This window comes from Festucalex cinctus, chromosome 11, assembly GCF_051991245.1.
Source record: "Festucalex cinctus isolate MCC-2025b chromosome 11, RoL_Fcin_1.0, whole genome shotgun sequence".
Taxonomy (NCBI): Eukaryota; Metazoa; Chordata; class Actinopteri; order Syngnathiformes; family Syngnathidae; genus Festucalex; species Festucalex cinctus.
The window spans coordinates 23,440,054-23,460,520 of NC_135421.1; the positions used below are offsets into that span (position 1 = coordinate 23,440,054).

Sequence of the window (20,467 nt, forward strand, 5' to 3'; positions counted from 1 at the left end):
TTAAAAAAGGTTTACTTATTACTTTAGCATCTCCCCCAGGGATGTTTGGGTCTACTTTTAACAGGCAGACTTTGTTATTGCGTATATATATATATGTCAAAAACAATACATCAGGGTCAAAATAATAAATGATCCCCTAACCTCTTGATACTGGGCAAACTGGTCTGTCCTTTTGTGGGCCAGGCTACTGGAGTTGCTGGTACATCGTTGGCACAAAGCCAAGCTGAGGTGGATTCTGTAGCATAGAGCTGCAGGACGGCAAACAGAAAAACAACAATAATCTTAGATAGTGGGAAAATAAAACTGTGGGGGAGGGGTGGACGTTCCCATATGTGACATCACTTGTTATGAAAGTAGCAAAATCCAGACTCATTTTTTTTGTGTATCGTTTATTTTGTTTTCAAAGCTATTGTCAAACTAAATAAAATATCACATAATTTGGAACAATAGCCAAGCAGGAAGCAAACTGAAGCGTACTATTCCACCCAGTTAGACGTGGTGTCCCATCTCCTCGTGTACCACAATAGAAATAAGAGTTGGTGTTCGAGTCTTCTTTCGTCAACTTTGTATTTTCTGGCAGTCGTCTGCCCTGTGGCACATCGCTGCTTGTCACAGGTCAGTTCAGGTAGTACGCCAGGTCATGTTTAATCATGCACATCGGTGTGCAAAGGTGGGGTTGGGGGCAGTATCCATGCTTGCCCCGGGCAGCCACAGTGCTTTTTGCATGCCACTGATCGCCCATGACTTGTCATTTGGTGGAAAAGACTTTTGATTGTTGGTGGACAGATTGCTAAGTGGGTGGTGTGCAGAGTTGGTCATCTTGAATAGACCGCAGCGTATGAGAACACACATTTCTTGAACACAAATTGCCGTGTTTTTTGTTGTTTGGGGTTTCTTACAGTTAAATATCTGTTTCGATATTACATTAATGTTTACATGTTTACTATGCTTTGGAAGTTGCACTGTAGTAATGACATTTTTAACTTTAGTTTAAAAAAAATGAAGTAATGTCTTAAATATATCCAATAAATCTAGTCGGTTTTGGTGAACATGAAATGCTTGTTGTACCCACCTTGAAGCACTCCTCTTTCAGTTGATGGGCTGTAGCCAGGAAATGGGGTCGGAATGAATGCTGGCATTTAAAAAAAAAAAAAAAAAAGAATTAGCTAAAAATTCAACATGAATTTGTTTCGTAACATCTTAAAACAAATGTTTATTCATCATCATGCTAACATGTAAATATTGTAAATCTAACCAGATAGCCTTCAAACAAACAAAAAAACCTTCACTAGACCCTGGATATAAATTCACAGTGTGCTCCAGCTGTGTTCTGGATCTGTCAGCCATGTTGGGGTGTATTTGTGACCCCAGGCATTTGCCTTGAAGTGGTCCACTTCCCCAAGGGTGCCAATTACACAGCCTTTGCAATGAATGCTTTGTTAAAGTTGGATTAGTCAAACTCACAGTTTGACAGCCCATAGTGACAGCAGGACTTAATTACTCAAAACTCATGTATGTGGTGACATGAGACGGTGCAAAGGCAAGATTTTGGTGGCTGGCCTTTTCACAAAATGGTTAACCATTAACTCATTCACTCCAATCCTGTTCGCTCCCGGCTGTTTAACTGGATTTTGACTGTTTTTGCAAGGCCCACAAAATATTGTGTTCTTTTGCTATAAAAGCATGGCACCGATCAGAAGAAAGATTAAAGTCTCTTCTTTCATCAGGAAAAAAAGTATGTTTCTGTTTCCGTTTTGCAGCAATTAGCATTAGAAGAGAGCTAAATTTCATCAGTTTTCACAAATCTATTTAAAATTGTAAGTAATTTAGCTTTTTTTCTAGCTGGCCCTGGTTGCTCTCCTTTGCTCTGCTGCCACCTGCTGGCCGTTTGTGTAATATCGACCATTTCTGCAACCATTCTTTGTAGTTGAGAGGCTGCATCAAAGCCTTCTGTATGCTCTAGCATTTAAAAAAAACAAAAACAAAAAAAAACGTATAAATACTTCTTTGGGACACTTAAAACATTTAAAAAAAAAAACGTCTTTACACGTTATTGGGAGCAAATGAGTTAACTGTGATTTTAGAGTTGTTTAAAGTGGCTCAGGAAAAAGCTGATATTTCAAAATAAATCATTTCAAGTTGAAGTCAACCTTAAAGGGATACTTGACTCATTGAGCCATTTTCAGCAGCAAAACGTTAATATTTTGTCTATAATTAATGTGGTACCTGAATCCCGATCAGGATCCCCTTCTGTGGCAGCTTAAATCCTGTGGAAAGCATCGCCTTCAGGAAGGCTGAATAAATGTTTGGTCCAAAACAGGCAACCTGAAATCAAATCATGGAATAGATATGACACAATATTTTGCTATTTTAACATTTCCAATTAGCATTTCATGTCTTTGACCATGGCTGTCACACAACACATTAAGCGAACAAGAGAACTATATTTTGAAGAGATGAACAGATAGTTGAATGTCACTAAATAAAAAAACATACTTCTCCAGTAGAGGCCATCTCACAACGAAGTACAGGATCTGCATCCCTCAGACGCGGCCAAGAGAACATGGGTGCCTGGTGGGGGAGAATGCGTTTTTTGAAATATTTGGTAGCATGTGAGTTATAACTATCCATCCATCCATCCATTTTCTTGACCGCCTATTCCTCACAAGGGTCGCGGGGGGTGCTGGAGCCTATCTCAGCCGGCTTTGGGCAGTAGGCGGGGTACAGCCTGAACTGGTCGCCAACCAATCGCAGGAGTTTTAACTAGAAGTTCTAATTTCAGCTAGCATAAATCTCTTTACTATTCAGTTAAACATGTATAATGTGCTGCAATTGGTTGGCAATCAGTCCAGGGTGTACCCCGCCTACTGCCCAAAGCCAGCTGAGATAGGCTACAGCACCCCCCCGTGACCCTTGTGAGGAATAAGCGGTCAAGAAAATGGATGGATGGATGGATGGATGTATAATGTGGCAAATGTGTTTGCAAAGGAAAACAAATCTATTTCCAGGATACTGCTGCCACCTACAGAGAAAACTTGTTGAGCCCATAACAAATGCAAATGAGAGAAATATAAATTATATAGCTCTGTGGACGAAAATGAGATTATGAATCGTGAGAAATACAAAAATATAGAATGCAAGTAATTCTATCTAATGTAAAATTGAGTCAAAGAATCAAATTTGGTATAATGGGGAAAAAAATCCTGTTCTTAAAAAAGAAAAAAAGAAAAAACACACACAGAGACGGGAGCCACTGGAGGGATTCATCCTTGAGACGAGTTATCTAATCAGCTGAATGTAATGTGAGCATACCAATGTCCAAGAGAACAATGTGGGGAAGGTGGTAAGGCTTATCATTTCAGCGTTCAAAGAGTGCCAGAAAGAAAGAGGCCCACGCATATTATTTGGGGTCACTCTGTAGACGAGACAAGAATATTTCACATAGGATCATTTTAAATGTTTGACGTGAACACATAAGATATGAGTTCTTGAAGTAATGAAAATGAAGAGAAGCTACGTAGATTTACAACTGTAAACTCACTGTTGAACCGAAAGAACCAGAGCATCTCTTAGTTAACATGTACATTTTTTTTATTTTTTTTTTATCAAACTTAAACTCGCTTCCATTCCTCCATGCCACTTGCCTGCCTCGCGCACACCCACTCACTCCATCACTCGCAAAGCTGCACTGAGCAAATTACTTCACTGTGTGCGATTGGATTGGAGTTCCTGTGTGAATGCATGTACTGGTTAATTATAGCTAGTTCATTATAAGACGACAGGAAATCCTGCCAAAGTCGTCTACCTTAAAGTACCGTATTTTCCGCACTATAAGGCGCACCTAAAAGCCTTCAATTTTTTCAAAAGCTGACCATGCGCCTTATAATTCAGTCCGCCGTATATATGGATCAATATTGAGCCGCAACAGGTCTCGCTGTCAAGACGCTATCAGTGACCCTGCACGATCGGTGACGCGCATGCGCAGAAGATCCCGCCATCTTGGATCGCTAGCTAATACTAATACTTTACTTCAGATAAAATAATAAAACAGCTGTTTATTCATTTTGGGAGTGAATGGAGTTGTCAGAAAGCTGGTTTGTCATCTATTAATAAAGTTTGACTGACCTGTCTGACTGTTCTGTTGACATTCCCTTTAGCGCAGCACCATCTAATGGATGCATAACCCCAGCCTCTACTGTAGCGCCTTATATATGAAAAAAGTTTTACAAATATGTCATTCATTGAAGATGTGCCTTATAATGCGGTGCGCCTTATAGTGCGGAAAATACTGTACAAGCATTGGTCAAAATCATCTAAAAGGTTTTGACTGGATAGAAAGGTCACTGCTTGTCACAGGTCATTAATGAGTATTCAAATATGGCTTTTGAAAACTTTAGAAAGTTAAAAAAAATAAATAAAATCTCAGTCGAGGAAGCAGGTGGTCCTAATAGAAGCTGACGGTAACCCGAGAGGAAAGAATTGAGCGCAAGTAGATTTTAAATGCTACCTTCACGAACAGGACACCGAGAAAAAGAAAACTCGTGTGTCTCAATTATAACGTGTAGAGTTGCAATTTTGCAACGGCGTCTGTTAGCACAAAGCCCAAACGCACAATAACAGACCCTTTCCCCATCTCCATATCCCCACGAACCACCTACGCCCTCCGAGGCAGAGAAATTGTGAACGCTCCTCGCCAATTTTATCTCAGGGTGCCAGCCAAGCTGAGGAAAATAAAGTCAAACATTTCCACTTCATATTGTTTCTGACAGTGAACCTTGTCGGAGGTGGAAGGAACGTCTTTTGAAAAACATAACAGGCGATGGGCAAGATGAATATTTGATATTCTCAGCACAACTTTAAAGAAACGGTGAAGGGGATTCTTCACATGAATATATGAATACTTATTTTAGGGTGCTTTGACACAACAACCCCTTCGTCCGTAATCAAACTCGAGTTTGTTTTCGCCGTTGGAGCAGTTATGTTTTGGCCGGTGTGAACACACAACCGTAATCAAATTCGGGTCAGGTTTAGAACACCCTCTGTATTGTGAGAAATAAAATAAAACCTTGCTGGACTGCAAGTGACAAATGAAGAAGTCGGGTCTGACCCAACACTGCATTCTGGTGGCAATACATGCATCGGATATCAATACTGTCACTGTTAGACTAAATGACAAATTTGACATTTTAATATGATCTCTGAATCTCTGCATTCATGTTCATATCCCGTCACTACTGTGTATCTAAATCAGTTGTGACAATAATGTTTGATGACCATGTATTAGCCACTCTTAGTTTGTCTAATTTTATGCAGTTACTATGTTTATTCTGATGATGATGTCGGTTGCTATGAAGTTGTCTTGTATGAGTCACTCTTAGTTTGTTTAGCCACTCTTATTTAATCATACAGTCGTACAAACAAAATTAATTGGTTCTGGAAGAAAGTTCTTAAGTAGAAAATTTTGTAAGTAGAGACGCATTTTCCATGTAAATGCTCTAATCCGTTCCAAGCTTTCCAAAATACAGACATAAATGTTTTATACAGCATAAAAATGCATCAAAACGTAACAAATACATGTTACAATTAGATTATTGCACAATAAATGAGAGCTGTGCATAATGTGAAAAACAAAGAATAGAGTAAAGAATAAAAATGATGGTCATTTACCTTTTTTAACCGCTGTCCTCATCGTTTTTTGCCCTCTTTGATGTTCTCTCTCAGAAGTGTTTTTTGCTTGGTGTTTTGTAAAGAACTGACTCATGGATGTTTTTTTTTTTTTTTTTTTTTTTTTTTTTTTTTTTAACAATTCTTCAAAAATGTCTAAGGCAAACATCATCATAGTGAGCGATCGCCCGACTGGTGAACACTTATTCTGGGTGATTCTTTTCAACAAATTCTGAAACTTCATGGAAACTTCAGGCATCTTTTTCCAAAAAAGGCCCGTCTCGTCGTAATAAAAAATTTACTGTGCATCGTAGCCTTTACCAATCCCCAAATGGTTACATTTTTGCACAAATGCGTCGGCCGTTAGTCAATGCATTTACGTAAAACTATCTGAACACCTCATGGCCCGAGGGGCGAATGATGAGGACGCTACATAGACACATATCTATTATCTATCTATTTAGCGGTATGCTAAGGTAATGTTGCGTTCATTAAACTCTGGGAGCTGCGAGTAGCAGCCCATACTGTATTTTTACCTTTCGTATCCTGAAACGTCTTTCGTAACAAGAGCCAATATTTTCCTGTTGAAGAGTTTTGTAACTTGAAAATTTCAAGTAAGTAGAGGTACCACTGTAGAGGCCTTTATTCTGTCATACAGTAATTGTATGACGTGTATTTAGGTCTCTTAGCTGAGGTTTGTTCTGTTTGGTCTGTTGTTACTTTGTATTTTTTGTATATAAACACTTTTACTTTTCCTCCTCTGTGTCTTATCTGCTTTTGGGTCCAAATTCTGCTCCTTATGTGACAAACATGGTCAAAAACAGAAGATGTCAGAAGGACAATGCACAACAGAAGGAGGGAAAATAATGATAAAGCAAGACGAGCTTTGTGAATGGGAATGATTTGTTCTACGGTGATTATGTAGTGAGAGTTGAGATACGTCAAGGGGCTTTATTTAAATTTGTACCCACTTACATCTTTTTAGTCTGTGTAATTTTGACATCATTGTGTGTTATTGTTGCGAAAGGCAAGTACGTGCTCCATCAGGAGGAAGAAGTTTGTTGTTTTGTTTGATTTTCACTTGAAATCGTTTTTAGCTTCTCTTGCAGGGGTCCAAGTTTACATTCATAGACTCCAAGTAAACTCTGGAAGTATTTAAAGTCTGGCGAATTGCGTATTTAGAGCGCTGATTAATATTCTCCACCAGCATGCGGACTACAAATTGAAAACTTTTGGTGGCTGGGAAAGTGGAGGATTATACCTGCCTGACTAGCTTCAAATGACAACCATTGTTACAACAGCTCAGCCGTAATTAGAGAGAGAAATGACTTTGAAAAAATGGCTTTGGAACAGCTGGCGAAACATAAACGCTCTCTAATCCAATCAAAGAAGTAAGTCTCCAGGCTGGTATAAGAAAGCACCTACCACGACTCCCCATTCCACATCATTCTCAGGTATTTGGAGGAGGCAACAAATGCTCGCTTTGGAATGTGATCCCGTGCAAGCTGAATTTGCAGCATCTGCAGTGTGTGTCAACATGTCATACACAGACTCCTTATAGAAATGACTGAACATACCATAAACTGTCAGGCACTGTGAGTATTTCTACAAAAGCAACATGTAATGTTAATGAGCATATTAACTCATTCACTCGCCGCCATTTTCACATTTCACAATCCCGTTCGCTCCCGGCTGTTTTACTGGATTTGGACTGATTTTGCAAGGCCCACAAAACATTGTGTTCTATTGCTATACAAACATGGAACCTACCAAAAGAAAGATTAAAGTCTCTTCTTTCACATGGAAAAAAAAAAGTATGTTTCTATCTGTTTCAGTTTGCAGCAATTAGCATTAAAAGAGAGCTAAGTTTCATCAGTTTTCACAAATCTATTTAAAATTGTAAGTAATTGAGCTTTTTTTCTCGATGGCCCAGGTTGATCTCCTTTGCTCTGCTGCCACCTGCTGGCCGTTTGTGTAATAACTACCATTTCTGAAACCGTTCTTTACAGTTGAGAGGCTGCATCAAAGCCTTCTGTATGCTCTAGCATTAAAAAAAACAAAAAACAACAACAACGTATAAATACGTCTTTGGGACACTTAAAAAAACAAAACAAAAACACGTATTTACACGTTATTGGGAGCAAATGAGTTCAGAACATTTTGCATATAAAAGTCATGTAATAAGACAATGGTCATAGTTGAGAGGGTAAGGTCCAGGGAGTAGCTGCCCCAAGTCATAAAAAAAAAAAAAAAAAAAAAGGAGGAAAACTATAATAGTTAGCGATGCACCTAGGCCAATGCCCCTTCTCTGATTGGCTGACAAATTCTAGTTAAAAATAGCCATCAATAACTTGTATGTGCTGAAATTCGAATTCCAAGAGATTCTTCAACTCAGACAACTGAATATATAACTAAAATGGCATGACTGTTAGAAAAACATGAAGATGAATGTTAAAATGTCAGTAATGACGAGATGTTATGCTTACAACTGTGCTGCAGTAAGATTATTAGCAAAAGTATATGTGCTCATATATTTTTCATCATAATTTCAAACTTGCCATGGGCGCCTTGACAGCGTCACCTGCTTTTCTTTGCACTGCTCGACACACTTTGCTCCTGCATCACCGCTTGTGAAGAATTCCTGTTATCCAAGGCCGAAGTCAGCTAAAAGGTATTCGAGATCAGAATTGCTGAAATGTTTTTCACTCCTTCTCAGACTTACGTTTGCATCATATGTGTATGTAAATGGGAAGCGTAATTAACGCCACAAAGTAACAATGTGTCTTGTTACACATTGCAACTGGTTTTTGGCTGACTTCCACACTGGCGAACATTAGCAAAAGGGTCAAAAAGGCCAATGCTGCAGGTCGAAAAGACCCAATTAGCTTGCATAAACTCCTGTTGCATAAAAGACCGTATTTTTCCATTTCAGAGACCATTTTCAATGTTTAAGCCTAACATTGGAGTGTTAGGTTGACCTCAATTAAGACGATGTTTTCTCTCTAAACAGCATCATATAATGGGGAACAGGAAGGGGGGGGGGCTCAATTGACATTTAAAAATCTAACCTGAACCGCCACTAAATTTACTAAACATTCATTGTCTGTGCAAACTGAATTTCCCATTTCTGATTTTGGAGCAGTCTTCCAAACTTAAAAAAAAAATAAGTCTTTTCCACCTCACCTTGATCCCAACGTAGTCGACAGGAATGATGGGTCTCTCTAGCGAGGGCAGACTGGCTTCATCCACAGGCTCTCCAACCATCACTTTGGTTGCCACGCTGATAAAGTCCACGCCAATTGTTTTTGATACAAAGGGGAACGAACGAGATGCCCGCAGGTTACACTCAATCACCTAAAAAAAAAAAAAAGCATACAATGTAAAACACAAATAACTATTTAATAACCAAATATATTATGCCAATTTTCACACAAATGATAACCTACCATGACATCGTTGCCTTTTACCAAAAACTGAGTGTTGAATGGCCCAGATATTTCAAACGCTTGCGCGATCTTTCGGGTCACCATCTTGACCTGAGAAGTTGGAAAGAAAACTGTACATAGGAGCGGTTGTGATTGTGAGTTCATGACAGCTTCCATCTGATCTGTTTACATTATATGAAGAGAAGTTTTTAAAACACACGTCATATAAAAAAAAAAAAACGTTTCCACTAATTTTCCAGATTTTTAACTCATTCACTCGCAGCCATTTTCACAGAAGCAATCCCGTTCGCTCCCGGCTGTTTTACTGGATTTTGACTAATTTTGCAAGGCCCACAGAATATTGTGTTCTATTGCTATAAAAGCATGGAACCTATCAAAAGAAAGATTAAGTCTCTTCATTCATCAGGAAAAAAAAAGTATGTTTCTATCTGTTTCCGTTTTGCAGCAATTAGCATTAGAAGAGAGCTAAGTTTCATTGCAATTCAAAGTAATTGAGATTTTTTTTCTAGCTGGCCCTGGTTGATCTCCTTTGCTCTGCTGCCACCCGCTGGCCGTTTGTGTAATAACCACCATTTCTGCAACCGTTCTTTGCAGTTGAAAGGCTGCATCAAAAAGCCTTCTGTATGCTCTAGCATAAAAAAACACAACAACAAAAAAGTATAAATACGTCTTTGGGACACTTAAAACATAAAAAAAAAACGTATTTACACATTGGGAGCAAATGATTTAATGGTTGTGGCACTCACACAGCAGAATAAGCCTCGTATATCACCTTTGTACTCTATTAAACACATTTCTGCAAAACGATGTCTACACATAATATTGAAACTATCTTGCATTGTTATATCAAAAGGAAGTAAAAAGGTCTTGGGGAATAATAATTGCTCATTAGTGTCTAGTGAGTATTCACCTGCTATGTTGTTGATTGCAGGATATGTGAGTGTGTTTTTAATTCATAACTGACCTTTTCTAAGGAACCTTGGCTAATGGTCTGTGTTGGCAGCATTAACGTAGCGTCTCCTGAATGTACCCCAGCATCCTCAACATGCTCCGTGATTGCATGGACCAGCACCTAGACACAAAGATTAGGTCGCACATTAATAACCAAGGTGTCTGCCTAATGCCGTGTCTTTTTCATTAAGTCATTTGGCACAGTTCACACTCAATTTGTTTTGAGGTACACAACAATTACACAGTATGCTATACTGCTAATTATTATTTGTCACAGTGACACTCCCAAAGCCAACATTAACAGTATATAATGATGCCCTAATAAAGGTAAATATAGATATATAAATATGTCCAACTATACCTTTCCATTTTTGGCAACAGCATCCACTTCCACCTCCCGGGCACCACGAATGAATTTGGTAATAACGACTGGATGCTCCTGGATAAAAGAAGATATATATTTTTCATTTCTTTAATAAGAAAAGCATCACTGAATGCTATTTCTGTGTGGTGTATGATTTAACGTTAAGATACGACAGCGGTATTGAGTTTAAGATGAGGATCTTCACGCTGAAGGGAAATCTGCTCAGATCAAGCTAGTTTTAGGGAACATAAATATTTGATTTATATATTGATTTTGGCACCCTAGTAGTTCGGGATGTAACAATATTCAAACATCACAAAACGATATTATCACGATATTAGGGTCACGATACGATAATTATCACGATATTGAGGGGGAGTTGGTGATATTTAAAAAAAGATTACAATATTGTAAAAAAGAGAGCTCCTACTTAAAAAAAAAAAAAAAAAAAAGCACAATATTGTACTTTTGTACATAACAGCAATGCATATAAATCACCTGCAATCTCTAATAACAATATTGAGGCACTTACTTGCTGATGCAAGCACACATTGATCGCTACAGTTCCCCTTCATCTGACAATTAGCATAAATTGTAAACATAGAAGGACAAAACATCCCTAATGAAAAGGGTGCTAGAGGGTGCTTGAACTGCACAAATGGATATCAAACTGACTTTTCTTTTTAACAAATGTGTTCCTTTTAAATATTGTGAACATGACGACGACGATATTGTGACAGTTTTAATATCATGATATGATATTGCCCTTATTGTGACATCCCTACTAGTAGCTACGGAAGCGTGGAACTTTTTTCACTGGCAAAATACGGTTAAACGTATTTGCAAGTGAATGTATTTAAACATGTTTGAACGTATTGACAAGTGCGTTCAAATGTATTTACAAGTACGTTTGAACTTACTTGCAAACATTTCCGAGTGCTTTTGTATATTACAGGCTACTTTCAGACTTACTTGCAAATGCGTTCGAATGCATTTGCAAATAAGTTTGAAAGTACGTTTTGCTAAAATGCTAAAAACTTGCCATACGTATTGACTTGCGCGTGCACATACTCTGTGGCATTATGGGTAAAAAAAAAAAAAAAAAATGCAGAATGGGAATCACGCACTGCAAATATAATCAATCATAAAAATTAAACACAAACAGTGTTTACTTAGGTCTTTCTATTTTTATTTAGCTCACAAGTAAATGCATTTTCCAGTCAAAGATGTTTACTTCACACTGGCAGTTAATTCCATTTTGTACGAAAAGGCCTCAGTAAAGCAAAGAGAGACAAACCAACTAACAAGATTGCTCTGGTGCTCTTCAGGTAGAAATGTGTGTGCATAAATACAGCATGTGTGTATTATTCTAGCCCTAAGTACTCTATTGTGTTTTGTTTTTTTAGAGGGACAGCTGCCCCTGAACCACTTGGGGGTGCAATAAGAAAAAAAAAAAAATGGGCACACTCGGCTAGCCAACAGCTACATCAGCTGCTAGCAGCAGATAATTGAAAGCAGAGGGAGAACTCAGCATGAAGTGTACACGTCGTGTGGGGGTGTGCGTGCGGTATGTGTGGAAATTAGCCCATGTAGCAGCAAGGACACACGCACACACACGCGCTCTCTGCCGCCGTCTCGCAAACTCTCAACACACACGCACAGTCACTGGACACCGCTCTCACCTGGGACACTTGGGCGGCCTCCTTCAAAAAGCGCCTCATCTCCTCCTCGCCGTGCGCGACGTTCATTGCCGAGCCGCTGGTGAAGCAACAGAGGCGGAAAGAAAAGGACTGAGGCAGAAGGCCACATGAGAAGAGGAGAAGCAAAGAGGAGCAGCATAAAAGCTTCAAACACTCATTATCTGTCTGTTGCATCACCATCGGGAACAAGGTCTGGAAACAGTGAAAATGGCGAGCGAGCAATGTAGCAATTGAGATGAAAAGCACCGCGGGCTCTTGAAACCAAGTTCACAAGTTTTTTTGTGGGACGACGTGACGTTCGAATGCTCGCAGGGTTATTCTTGCGATTAGAAAGAATGGGCTGGAGGGGGGAGTAGGATAAATGAAGGCCTTGGGCTTGGATGACAGCTCTGAGGAACAAACAAAGCCAAACGATAACTGATCATGCTTCCAAGCACCTGCAAGTGGGAATCATACACGTATACAGTACTTTCAAGAATGCTCCCTATCTGTTGGGGATGTAACGATATCCAAACGTCACGATACGACATTATCACGATTCTGAAGGTCCACGATACGATAATTATCACGATATTGTGGGGGGGGGGGACTGGTGATATTTAAAAAAGATCACAATATTGTAAAAAAAAAAAAAAGAGCTCATACTTAAAAAAAGATGCACAATATTGTGCTTTTTTACATAACAGCAATGCATATAAACCACCTACAATCTCTAATAACAATATTGAGGCACTTACTTGCTAATGCAAGCAAACATTGATCGATCGCTTCACAAGCAAATTAGGTTCCCCTTCATCTGACAATTAGCATAGATTTTAAACATAAAAAGGCCAAAACATCCCTAATGAAAATTAAATTGCACTAATAAACTAGCCACTAGAGGGTGCTAGAACTGCACAAATGGAACTCAACCTGATTTTTTTAACAGATGTGTTCCTTTTAAATATCGTGAACATGACGACGATGATATTGTGGCAGTTTTAATATCACGATATCATAATATTGCCCTTATCGCTACATCACTACTATCTATTAATGCTGTCAAAGTTAAAGTGTTGACTAATAATTTAATCACAAAATTAACGCAGATTAATCACACTATTAATTTTGACCGCAGATGATGGTTACGTTAAAGGTAGCACAGGTTGTGTTTGAGCAATAAACATAACTACATGCATTAAAGCAAAGCATTTAATAAATGGTCGTGTATGACATTCCAAATATTTTTTTCATGTCAAAAAATTGGGGTTTTTATTTCATTTTAAATTATGCAAGTAATTAATTGATTAGAATGAGAGGAAATTGAGCATGTGCAGTGGCTAAATTTTTTTGAAGATGCCCTCACAACATTAAATGTAAAAAAAATAACACAAAACAGGTGCCGAAAAAAATGATTTAAAAAAATCATTTTTAATTAAGTGATTAATCGTGATTAATCAAAATTCTAAAATGTGATTAATCTGATTAAAAATTGTAATCATTTGACAGCTCTACTATTTATTGATAGATATCTAAAGAAGGTAAAATTAGATCTGAATCTAACATATTGCGATACATGAAGTATATATCCGTGATGTTTTCTATGGTATCAATTATGCAATTAACAAAATTAAGAACAACATATTCAGCTCTGTGTCAAATACACACTGTATAAAATTCATTTGTCGCTCAAAATGTGAGTGAATTCTCACATTTCAGTCACCACAGCGAGCGAGTACTTTAAGAATTAACAGTTCAACAGCAGAACAATCTTATCAACACATTATTGTGAAGTGGTTCATAGAGTATAGTTACAAATATCCCTTTTTTTTTATGGCATTTCACAAACAGTTAAAAATGTTCTGCTCTTTCAAAAGAAAAAACTGTGACTATTTCACAAACAGTTGTTTGTTCTGAAAATTCAATGAAACACTTTCCTCGCATGAATTTTTCCAAACAACCGTCAAATGATACAGTTGTTATTATTTATGTGTATGAAGGGTGGAAGCTCAACACATCATCACACCTTTCAAAAGTGAAGTTTACCTGAGAACGTAGGACGGACGCAGTAGGCAGGGATAGCCCACCTGGTTAGCAAAAGCAAAGGCATCTTCCTGAGTGGGAGACAAAAAATAAAAAAATGTAATTAACGAAGAAATTATACTGGTTATAGTTAATTTGATGCAGAAATACATTATGACACTGGTAAACATATGTTGAAAAAAAATGCTCTCTGGTTGGATGACAGTGCCTAAAAAATAAAAATATAAAAAAAGAATATGACCAAAGTGCATGAATAAAATTTGAAACAGGACACTAGACTTCAGTTGTGAAGGTTTTTACTTCAATTTCTAAAGGAAGGTCATAAAGACATTTGTAAAACATCTAACAAATTCAAAATGAAACACAACCATCACATGCTTCCTGGTAGAAATATTTCATAACATTAAATCTAATGGATTTGAACTTCCCAAACTTTAAAATAAAGGACAATGTGTCCATATTAATAGGCCTTGCAAGAAATTTTGATACCTGGTTTATAGTTGTGGTTAACCTGGTGATTGATTAAACCAAACCTAGCACAAAACAGTACGTTGTCGCCATCTAGTGGCAATGGCAAAAAAATATATACTATCATCTTTCTTCTCTCCATTCTCTTTAAATGAAGAATGGCACCAGTCTTCTAGTTCATGATAGTTTTAATCAAGTATTATTTTCTATGGCATATAAGGAGACACAACTATCAATGTGAATATATGTGACAATTAAAATAATTTTTTAAAAATTATTATTATTATTTTAATGATCTCTAAATGGAATCAGGGAAAGAAGATGAAACATGACGCAAACCTCCAAATGATTAAGGCAACAAGAGCAGCATGGTGCATGTTGTGCAGAAATGCGTTTGCTTGTAGTCTAATATTTGCAACATTACATACAAGCTACTGTATTTTGAAGGTACAGGACGTATACTGCAACTACATTTATCTAACATAGACCAACAGACACTGTGTGTGTGATTTGAGGTGTTTCAGGAGGATTTAAGGACTTGTGAGCAGCAGCCAATCTCCAAGGGCCTTCCACTGTATTAGTTACTATTCATCATTTGCCATTTCTCAACATTCTCTCATAAGCATGCAACAAGGCAGTCTCGACAGATGCAAGAACCCCGCAGCTCAGATGGCATTATTCTCGCCAAACAAAAACAAACTCTTCGAGACCTTTGGGGAAATTGATAGACTCAACATTATCTTTTTACAATCGAATATGTTTATGGAAACGAGCATGGGAGAAAAGTAAAAATGGAGACTTATTTTAGAAGCACGCCGTACTTTTCATTGTCCTTTATGCTTGGTTGAAAAGATGCCTTCCTATTCCTCCAGGAATGTGGCTGGAAGTAAGTCAAATGTTCAAAACAGTAGAAATGTGTAACGCTTGATTGATAATCCAAAACAAAAAGGCTGCAGTGTTATCCCAAAAGCAGAATGACAGTTCGCAAAGGATCTTTAACTCATTCACTGCCTTTGACAAGTATACTTGTCAATTGTATTTTTTAGAGCGGTGCTAAATGGGGGCGAATCTGAGCATGCTCCACTGTAAATATCAAACTTGGAAACAACTTTACTGATGCCCAACCACCGGTAGATGACATCATTGCCCCATTTTATAGGAAATAAACACAGTTTCAGAGTCCATGGGAGAAATGGCTGTATTTTGGCAAACCTACATTTTTCTGCTGTCAATTATAAAAGAACGGGACGGGACAAAAAGTAGGGAGTCTATTCTGTTATTTGGTAGATTCGGTTTATATATAATTATTGAATGTAATATCACGTGAGTATTGGAAATGTAAAAATTTTCTATAATGACTGGCAGTGAATGAAAATGTCCATCAGAACAACATACTAATATTACAGCAATTAACATAAAGTATATTTTATGTTTGTTTAGCTTAATGTTAAAATGGTACTAAAACATTTATTTGTACAGTAAATAACTGTTTTAATATTGGAACTGATTTATATTAATTCAATTATTCCCAATGGGAAAAATCTGAAGTCAACTCGCATCCCTGAGAATTCATATATTGTTTTTTGTAGTTTTTGTTTTGTTTTGATACCATTAGAAGAAATAACACCGCGACCCTTGTGAGGAATAAGCGGTCAAGAAAATGGATGGATGGATGGATGGATGGATAGAAGAAATAAACATTTTCATATCCATATTATTATTCTAAATCAGTGGTTCTTAACCTGAGTTTAATTTAACCCCAGGGGTTCGGTGAGTTAGTCTCAAGGGTTCGTTTGGCAGAGGTCAGCGCACACACACACACACCCGACTCATATCATTCGTGATGGTGATGACGCCACATTGCTTGGTCTATCTGTGCTACAGGAAGTTTGATGCGCCCAGTAGTCGACTTGTGATGGTTCGTCGTGGGATTTCTTTATTATGTTAATCCCTTCATAAAGTTCATACCATGTCGAGCAAAAAAGTGGCCGGATGAATTTGTGCAACATGAATTCACGTGTATAAGGAACATGGTGTTCCACAGGGCTCAATTCTGAGGCCTCTGCTGTTTTCATTGTATGCTTGCCCTGATGACCAGGAAAATGGTGGGGTTCAGTACCTCCACCAATGAGAACCACTGTTCTAAATGAGGAAAACAATACTGTCTGATAGCTCTTATATTCATTCTGAATACTGTATTTCCTCTTACCAGACAGTTGAGGGCCTTCCACGGTGCTTGCGCCACACCGAGGTCATCCAAGATCCTGGAGAACACGGAGCGCTCTTCCGCTCGGTCAATCTGCAGGGGACTCGTTCCCAAAATGTTCACCCCATTCAGGTGCAAAGGAGCTGCAAGGTTGTTGGGGATCTGACCTCCCACTGATACAATAGTGCCACTGCAACCCTGGCGAGCAGACGGAGAAGAAGGAGGAAAAAAAATTCAAATGAGTGAGTTCGAAAAGAGAACAGAGAAGCAGAAAAATAAGTGCAGAAAAACAAAGACAAAGGAAGAATATACTTTGTCAATATACTTTATCCTACTGCCAAACACCTATCAACCAAGATTTATAGACTGTGGCCAATTTTAATTATTTTGAAGACTGATGACACAGAGAAAAGATGAGACGAACAAAAACAGTTCATCTCAGCTGCGCCGTGCTTTAGTTTATCACCCGAGGAAGTGTGCGCGTCAGAAGAAAAAAAATTGTCCCTGCTCCTTTTGTCAACACTTTGCGGCTCCCTTTTCAGTCTGCTTCCAGCGTGATGTCGTTTCCATGGCAATGCCAGGTGGATCTTGGAAATTCTCTTCATTATTCATGGGCTTGCTCCCCTGACCAGGGTTTATCTTCAAGCTCCAATACCAAAGCCCCACCACCCGCAGGCCCCCACCCCCACATACACAAACATATTAAAACAAAGCCACGGGGTTATGTAGCTGTGAGAGTGGGATTTATGCTAATGCAGGTTCTCTGAACACACAGACCTTTAATCACACTCTGGTCCAATCACAGCATTTAACTGGATGCCAAAGAAAATTGACACCAGCAAACGTCTACAGTAGAATTGATTAGGGAATTCAATGTAAACTGGCCTCATACTTGAACATTAACCAAGCATGATGATACATTTAATTACATTATACATTATCCTTCAGGATGACATGTACCCCTCACAGTTTTGAGGCTTTTATTGTTTGTCTATATGTGCCATTACTGTCTTCGATGGTTCCTCACCGCTTTTTCAGCAAGGTAGAAACCGCACGATTTGTATTTATTTACCACATAAAAGTGGTCATTGCGTACTGACCTCTTGTTGGGTGATGTCCAAGATGCGCTCCAGGGTCAGCTCCTCAAAGTACAGGCGGTCGCACTCATCAAAGTCAGTGCTCACTGTCTCAGGGTTATGGTTGACCACCACTGTCTTCCTGCCAATCTGCCTCAAGGCTCTGATGCTTGACACTGCACACCAGTCGAACTCAACACTGCTCCCTAGTGGACAGAGTAGTTTAAATAATAATAATAATAATAATAATAATAATAATAATAATAATTAAAGATAATACATTAATAATAATAATAATAATAATAATAATAATAATAATAATAATAATAATAATAATAATAACAACAACAACAACATGTCATTACTGGTAATTAAACCTAGAAAATGCATGACAGTATTAAATTAAATCATTTCAGATCATGCATAAAGGTACGGAGGACCAAAACTGCCAAAATAAAAATAAATAAATAAACAAATAAGTGAAACCAGATATAAAAAAATATGAATAAAAATAAATAAATAAATGAAATAAATAAATAAATAAATATCAAGATTATTTTGTTTTGGTCCTCCAATTGGGGTTAGGGCTAGGGTTAACCCAAACCCTAACCCTAAAGGAAGCCTCAAGTACATTTAAAACGTAATAACTCACCAATGTGAAAGGGCCCACAACCAAGAACCATAACTGACTGGTCCTGAAAGTCCAAGTCGTGCTCCTATTGAATTGGATCATAAATCATCAGTAATCTGTTTGTTGTGAATAAATGTTAATATTTTGGGGATAATTCATTTAAATGTTTATGTTTCTATTATGTTCCATATAAACAATAGAATTATTTGTTCTCCTCTATGAAAAATAAATACAGAAAATCTTGAATCTCTCACCTGGCCGTGATAGGTACAATACAGGTAGTTGGTTTTGGCAGGATATTCTGCTGCCAATGTATCAATCTGGGAAGTAAATTGAAACATTACAGAAAAAAAACTATATTTAATAATACTTCATGGGACAGAGCATTAGAAATGTGAGACAATAATAACAAGGGCATATTTTAAAATGATGGTTTTGCTTTTCATGATGAAACTCGTCAGCATACTTTATCTGATCAAGCAACCAATACAAGAACTCTCCAGACAAGAAATGAGTGACGCCCACCTGTTTGACCCAAGGTCTGATACCATGAGTGAGTCTCATCTGCCTTGCTGCTCCCTCAGTGATCCCCAAAATGAGACCAAGCTGTCGGTCTGAGAAGCCCTCCTGTTTGGCCCTCAGAAGCAGGTCCTTTGATACTGAAAGACTATAAGAAATGGAACTTCAACTTCAACAATGCATTCCTGGCAGTTTTTTTAGCTGATCTGAGGCTGGGAGTCTTTCAATCTGATCGAAGCAAAACAAAGAAAAAATGCAGCAAAAATTGATGTAAAGAATGTTTGTTTTCTATACATCCAAGCGATCCCAATCTAAGAACCACCTATTGTAAGTGATACACATATATAATCATGTGGACCAAGGGGCCCAAAGAGCCACCTGAACTTGTCTCAGTGGGGCGTCCACATGCCAGCAGCCTACTATAATGCGTCCGTCTCAATCTCCTCGATCCCAGAGGCTGACACATGCAAGGCTGCCCATACGGCAACCAGCCATCCATTATTAAAGAGTAAGAGTAGGAAGGAAACCTGTGTTGGAGACGGAGTCACGTCAAATTCATAGTGACTCTCATGAAAATTGTCCACGTTAAAGCTGGAAGGTAGTGTCATAGGAAATGGACTGGATACTTAAAAAATAGATTAAAAGAGATCAATCTATAATATATAATAGGGATGTTTAATACCATTTTATTGCAGACTGATACTGAACTAGTAATTCTGATACGTAAAATTACCCCCAAAAATGACAGAAAGACATGTACATCCCGATATAGAATTTTTCCTTAACATTACACAGAATTAAACCATTTTCTATTCTTCAAATTTCAAATGGAATTTGATGTGGATTCACATAAAATTAATTGAAAACTACATGCAAAGGCGAGGTGGATGTATTTTTGTTATCGTGTTATAGAAGAAAATAATCTAAGAAAATCTAAATATATGGTGAAATAATTCAACTGAATGGTTATGTTATAAAGCCCCCCCCAAAAAAATAAATAAATACTGTAAATACTAAATATTTGTTAATTTTGTGTGTAAAGCAATGTATAGCAATTTCATATTACCTTTTATAGTTTGCAAGGTGCTGCTCCAGTTTTGCGATCCTTTGGAGTTTGTGCAGGAACCACATGTCAATGGCTGTCAACTGGTGGATCTGATCTACAGTCATACCACTGTGGAGGGCCTTAAGGGGAGAAACATGAAACAGATGCGGCAGAACATTTATAATTCATCATAATCAAGTTCATCGCTCATTCTCCTTGTTGCAAGGGCAGAAATCCAACACATTTCCTTCAATAGAATTTTTAAAATTTCTTGCTTGTTCAAGTAATACGCCAAATAATGAATGGGGAACTGGAGAATAAAAAAAAATAATAATAATTTTGTTGCTCTCTGAAGACAAGTGTATCTTCATGTGA

The 20,467-nt window shown here is 37.9% G+C and overlaps 1 protein-coding gene across 1 annotated transcript in view; it reads right to left on the reverse strand.

Annotated features, from left to right (window-relative positions):
• The window catches only part of cps1 (carbamoyl-phosphate synthase 1, mitochondrial), a 33,738-nt gene that overhangs the window by 3,413 nt on the left and 9,858 nt on the right, over positions 1-20,467 (reverse strand). Inside the window, exons 21-36 of the mRNA XM_077537332.1 lie at positions 20,114-20,232; positions 19,054-19,195; positions 18,783-18,848; positions 18,550-18,613; positions 17,922-18,103; positions 16,825-17,019; positions 14,151-14,218; positions 12,108-12,183; positions 10,423-10,500; positions 10,075-10,182; positions 9,111-9,200; positions 8,848-9,018; positions 2,497-2,571; positions 2,227-2,325; positions 1,073-1,132; positions 142-248 (exon numbers count right to left, since the gene is read on the reverse strand). Of these exons, the coding sequence (XP_077393458.1) occupies positions 142-248; positions 1,073-1,132; positions 2,227-2,325; positions 2,497-2,571; positions 8,848-9,018; positions 9,111-9,200; positions 10,075-10,182; positions 10,423-10,500; positions 12,108-12,183; positions 14,151-14,218; positions 16,825-17,019; positions 17,922-18,103; positions 18,550-18,613; positions 18,783-18,848; positions 19,054-19,195; positions 20,114-20,232 (1,700 nt within the window). The remainder of the gene's footprint in view (positions 1-141; positions 249-1,072; positions 1,133-2,226; positions 2,326-2,496; positions 2,572-8,847; positions 9,019-9,110; positions 9,201-10,074; positions 10,183-10,422; positions 10,501-12,107; positions 12,184-14,150; positions 14,219-16,824; positions 17,020-17,921; positions 18,104-18,549; positions 18,614-18,782; positions 18,849-19,053; positions 19,196-20,113; positions 20,233-20,467) is intronic.